The sequence below is a fragment of the Myotis brandtii genome, unplaced genomic scaffold, assembly GCF_000412655.1.
Source record: "Myotis brandtii unplaced genomic scaffold, ASM41265v1 scaffold653, whole genome shotgun sequence".
In the NCBI taxonomy this organism is placed as follows: Eukaryota; Metazoa; Chordata; class Mammalia; order Chiroptera; family Vespertilionidae; genus Myotis; species Myotis brandtii.
In genome coordinates this window covers 893,564-899,415 of record NW_005370535.1, presented here as the reverse complement: position 1 = coordinate 899,415, position 5,852 = coordinate 893,564, and the positions used below count along the sequence as shown (strand labels likewise).

Below are 5,852 nucleotides of genomic sequence, written 5' to 3'. Positions count from 1 at the left end.
TTTAAAGAGAGATTGAAAGCTCACCTAATCTGCAAGGCACTGCAATTTCACAAAATCCCCACCCAGCCTCTCTACATTCCTCAGCAAAGGGCCGCCATCCCCTTAATGCCTAGGTGGCCTTTTTGGCTAACGTGGAAGGTCTCCTGGGGCTGCGGGCCGTGGAGGGAGAATTCCACACCTTGGCTGCAGTATTAGCAGAGCCCTCTGGAGACTCTGGCCGACACAGAAGGGACTGCTAATTATTTCCTTGTGCTTTCCCTACTGGTACATGCACCAGGGAGCCAGCGGTGACTTATCTCCATTCTCTGGAGAACACAGCAGTACCTGCGAGGTCCTCGAGCTCCCAGACCTCCATCCTCAGTGTTGTACCTGAACAGAGGCAGCACACGGGTGACTTCCGCCTGTGACATCTGCCGCAACAGCAAGACCTCCCTTCCTGCAGCCCAGAAACTACCTATATGATGTTTTTATTTATGAATAACTGTTCCCCATAAATTGTCAGCAATTAAGACCATATATGGATTTCGAAAACCAAACCAAATAACAAGCTTTCAAAACGCAGTCTTCCCGACTGGTGGGCACCCCACCCTGCAGGTCTGAGGGGCAGCCTGGCTAAGCGGGGGTTTGTCATCGATTAGCTGATTAGCTCGGCCGGCACTGGTGGCGGCTTCTGCACTCGGTGTAAGGAAGTTAGCTGTGCGTTAGGGAAATCTGACTGTGACCTCTAGTTCTGATTAGAATTACAAGTTACTCTACACAGGTAACCAGCACGCAGTCTGCGACAGTGAAGGCAAGTTGAATAGCTCAGCCAGCACTAAGGAAGCGCACATTTACTCACGGGAGGAGGGACAAGACCCCGCACCCGGCGGCCCAGTTTCCTAGGGAATCCCTGGCTACGAGGGAAACCGTCTTTGTTGCAATACCCCAGCAAGGAAAAGGGAAAAAAGAGGCTCCTTGGACAAGATAAAAATAAGGCTTCCAGACTCACACTAAGAATTCCCTGTATGTCACTTTCGCAGGCTAAATTTAACATCCTTGAGCATTACCTATGGCTTCCTCTACAAAGCAGGCAAACTGGGAACTCACTTCCTCTTTTTAAAAAAAGAAAAGAGAGAAGTTCTGGTTTAAATGCCTGGACTGCATTACAGACTGGCTCACTGAGGGAGGAAAATCCTTTCTCTAAAAATTAAAAATAAATAAAGAGGGCAATTAGAATTATAAAACTTTAAATTATTCTCAGGATGTCCTATCTTCCATCGGACAGAACTAAAGTAAACAGTGGCTGCTGCATCCCTTTAAAAACAGGAGCCACGTCGTTTCAAACAAAATATTTATCTCGAGGGTCCGCAGGCGGGTCCGTTTCGGGTAACCTGCCTCCTGAAACGCTCCCCCTTAAGTTCCGGGGAGGGGGGGATTATGCCAGGTTTTTCTTTAAATGACAAATTCATGTAACTGGAAGTCTGTCTCCAGTTTGTTTATTGACCGGGGGCCATCTCTGGGGGCAGGACTTTACTGAAGGGTGTGTAAGGAATTAAGAATTTCAGAACTGGCTTCTGTGAGAGAAGGCAGCTTGTGTAATTAACAGCATGTATGGGCGTATTGACGACTCACTGGGAGTCGGCCATAAAGTTGGTGAAACAGCCCATCCCTCCGAACTCAAGGGGAAAGCCTAAAAAGCACCTCAACTGAAACATCCATTTGCATGATGTCATCCTTTTCTTACCCCCACCCCGACTGCTTGATTTAAGAAATTCTAGAATTTTCCATAAAGAGCTGCCTTCGGTGCAGTTTAACCTCTGAAAGGTGATAAAATTGTTTCCCTGGTACTCGGGGGACAGTAGGGCTTTTTTACTGGAGTTTATGGGGTCTGCTTGCTTTTGCGTGTATAACTAAATTAAACTGTGCCCCCATGACTTGGTGGTCCCCCTTCCGAAACTAAAGGGAATGCAACGGAGGGGTCAACTTTCACCTGGGTTAGAGGGGCTGGAACTGCTGACCAGCTAGTAATGGTGACCCAGTGCCCTCACACCAGGAAAACAGGCCGGTCAGCTTAGCTGGGGTCCGAGGGGAGCAACTCCCTGACTAGCCAGAGGCTCGCTCCCCTCCGTCTGCGCCCCGCCCGGCAGGCATGACCCGTATTTTTTTCCATCCCTAGCACATGCGTTTTCTTTTCATCTTTATTCACATCGCGGTTCCGTCACGTTGCCTTAGACCACGATGCCTAAAAGGACGTTTCAAAGGCAAAAGTGCCCCTTGATCCAGCCAGAAGTACCTAACTCCTAGCCTTCCCATCATTTAAGTATCCCCTCTATGTCCCTTCAGGCACAACTATTGATTTTTAAAGAGGAAAACGATGATTTGCCCATAACATTAATTCCAAGGGTGGGGGGGATGAGTAATTATTAACAAGGGCTGCCTCTTCTAACTTTGTTTTGTGAGAGAATATTATTGAAACAATGTTTCTTTAATAGTTAAAACACCACCCTGCCTTGGTGCATTGCGGTGAAATCTGCTGGGGGGTGGGGGGGGGTGCTCTGCAGTGGTGGGTGTCACCTGACCAAGGGGTGGCCGCAGCCCGTGTCAGCCATGTTGGGGACCCACTGCACCAAAGCCTGCGGCAGACCTGTCCCGGGGCCAGCCAGGCATCTTTCCTGGGGAAGGGGAGGTGTTTTCTTCACATGACACTGGTGCTTACTGCTATTACTATTATGATTTGTTGCTGCAACAAATATTAAAAGGAGGGAGGGGGAAATCCCTAAAAGAGCTCTCCCCGGCATTTTCTAATATGCAGGCTGAAAAAATTAAGTGAAAATTGGCTGCCCAGTCTCCCAAGCTACCTAAACTTCCTCAAGGTTAGTATCCAGTGTGTCCCTGTCCCTGGTGCGGCTTAGACACTTACTCTCCATTAAACCCATTAACATGCAGAATCCTCATTTGCTTGACAATGGTGCTTTTACCAGACTCTCCCGCACCTAGAAAAGGAAAGTGAGTCTCAGGTTATGAAGGAGGCATGTTACACACTCCGGGCAGTGAGAGGACTGTTGCTTTCCCGCAGAAGCGACACAGAGAAACAAGCAAACAAAATAAAGACGTGCAATTTTCATAGACATTTTGACGCATCAAAAATATAATAAATGTCCAACTTTGTGTCCCTGCAGTATTTCACCATTAATATAACAAACAAGAATTAAAGGTTTGGGCTGTTTTAAAATTTGTGGGGTGGGGAAGCAAAGGGGGAGGAGAAAGTGATGCAATTTTGTCATTTTGGGGAGGGGGTGCGAGAAAATTGAAGTTCAAACTGTGAAACTGAATCCTTGAAACTGAGAATTCAGGTAAATTGCACACATGAATGTGTAGAGCCATATAATTCATTGTTTGTCAGATGCTTCATGGTTAAATACCCAGGACCCACCACCAGTGCCCAGACACTGCAGTCTGACGCAGCACTTGCCTCCCGAGCACTGTCCCAAAGCAGATGCTCTCGGGCAGGCAACCCCCCTCCCCCCAAAGGCTACTGAAAATTCAGTGCCTCAAACCGCAGCCTGGAATTTTACCCAACCCCCCCCCCCCCCCGCCTTCTCTCTGGATTCAGCAACCATGTTATACGGGAGGGGGGAGTGGTAGAAGACCACCAATTTTATCTTCTGGAAAAACACATTTTAATACCAAATATAGTGTTTGAGAACCACATTAACATGCAGCAACTCTAATAAGAGTTAAAAACTTTAATCGTAAAGAAAAATATACCTAGAAACCACTGCGTTTTCAAAGATGTCAAGCCCTTCCCAGCTAAAAGTAAGAAGGGTGACATATCGCCATTTAAAATGACCTTACCTTTATAAGAATAGTGAAAAACCACATTTCCAGGCTAGAAGGAGGGCTGCTATTTTTTTTTTTTCTTTTTTGTAAATACACACTGTCCCACAAATAATTCTGTGTGAGGCGTTTTTTACCCTTCTCTCACACAAACCTGTTTGGGGTTTTTTTCTTTACCTCCCCACCCCCTTACTTTTCTTAATTGTTTTGTTTTACTTCCCAGAGAGTAAAGCAGTCCTCCTTCTCCTGCCTTTTCACAAGGCTGTAATCAGTACCTGGGAAAGTTAAAATGTTTCTAAAGAAACATTGATTTCAAAGCAAACACAATCTTAATGAGTCTCACTCTCATACATTAAAATATTAAAGGCATTATTAGGAGATTCCATGAAGAGAAAGCATAAAATTACTCAAGAATCTCCAATATTCTTATTTCAGAGGTGTTAGGATTTGTAATACTGCTTTTAGAGGCACGAAACAGATCTGTGCCTCAGTTTCCACGTATATGAAATAAGAGAATTGGGCTGAAAAAGTTTTTTTGTGGTACATAATTCACTATTAAATTAAGATGGATTAAAAAGAGGACTCCGGACATCATTGTTTCCTCTTTTTTTGGGGGGGGGGGGTATTTGGTGAGAATCACCTTAAAAATGCAAAATGTTTTGCACTGGTTAGGGCTGCAGACACCTGTGCCAGAGGCTATCAATAAATTGTGATAAAATGTAGCCATATAGGACATCTGGGGAAGGTGAGCCCAGTGATGCAAGGTGTGTTCAAAAGTAACAGTCTCAAATTAAGGGGAGACTTTGTGATTATTGCACAAAGGTGTTAGAAATTTAAGGTACCATTAGCATACTTGTTTCAAATTAGTATTCAGGTAACTAGATAGCGTCCAAGGAAAAGATTCTAGACTTTTCCAGGCTTATACTTTGAAATCAAGTTTATGCATATTATTCTTCACATAGTATAATTCTGCCTTTACAAGTTTTAAATAAGACCTCAACATATGTATCATTTAATTACTGAAATTGCAAGTGCACAAACACCAAAAAGACTTATTTACACTTAATAATTTTCTGCTTTATATAAACCTGGACTCAGGAGAACAAAGACATAACCCATCCAAACAAGCAAAGCAAACACCACAAAGAAAAGCAGCCTTTACACTTTATTCTTTATAACTAAGCTGTTTTGTTGAAGTGTGACCATGAACTAGGTCTTAACCTACCAAATTCACCATTCAGATAACCAAATTACCGAGGAAGTGGAAAACTTCCATACTAATTAATGCTTGTGTAATTCTTCTGGTCATTTCACCACTTTTTTTAAATGCTTTTTTTGTTTTATTTTAACTTCTCCCCCCCTCCCTCCCCAAAGCAGCACCTTTAAGAAAAAAGGAGGAAAGGTCATCTCAAATTCCACCCCCCTTTTTGGCCGAAGTAAAAACCGCAATCAAGAGAGAAAACCCAGAACCAAACAACCAAATGTCACTTGACAAACAACTAATTAACATCTTTTCATCTCCTCCACCTGGAAAAAGGGTTTCCTTAAAGCGCACTCGACCCCCTCCCCCCTTGAAAAGGACAAAAAACGCCATTTCCAGACCCAGAAGCCATTTACAGACAAATGTCATTTTCCAGTTCTGATTTGTGAATTGCCCCCCCTTTTCCACAAAGTACTCTCAATGTGGAGGACTAACAGGAAAATATGTATGTTAATGGTTTATTGGGGGGAGGCGATGCTGCTGGGGGGTGGGGTGAGGGCAGCTGCTACAATTAATTCTCTTCTTTGCTTTTTAAAAAGCCTGCATGTCTGGAAGGGGGAAAAAAGGTCATACTGTAAAAATGACGTGTCATTTGGCTTCACTGGGCACTTAGCGTACCAACTCCATTTTTTTTTTTTATTTGATTCTCCTTCCCTTCTTTCCAAGGCCGGGCCGGGCCCAGGACACGTCTGCTCCGCGCACAGTGTGTCCGGCCTGAAACGCACCAAGTCGCGCCCAGCGCCGCCGCTCTCCCTCCTCCCCCACCCCCACTCCG

The 5,852-nt window shown here is 44.7% G+C and overlaps 1 protein-coding gene across 3 annotated transcripts in view; it reads right to left on the bottom strand.

Moving 5' to 3' along the window:
* Positions 1-5,852, bottom strand: part of LOC102252262 (guanine nucleotide-binding protein G(s) subunit alpha isoforms short) — a 60,455-nt gene that overhangs the window by 9,760 nt on the left and 44,843 nt on the right. For 2 of the 3 annotated variants that reach the window (XM_005880782.2, XM_005880780.2), the window contains exon 2: positions 2,900-2,972. In XM_005880782.2, the coding sequence (XP_005880844.1) occupies positions 2,900-2,972 (73 nt within the window). Of the gene's footprint in view, positions 1-2,899; positions 2,973-3,747; positions 3,827-5,852 lie in introns of those variants that run through there. The other variant, XM_014528806.1, reaches the window with a different exon arrangement.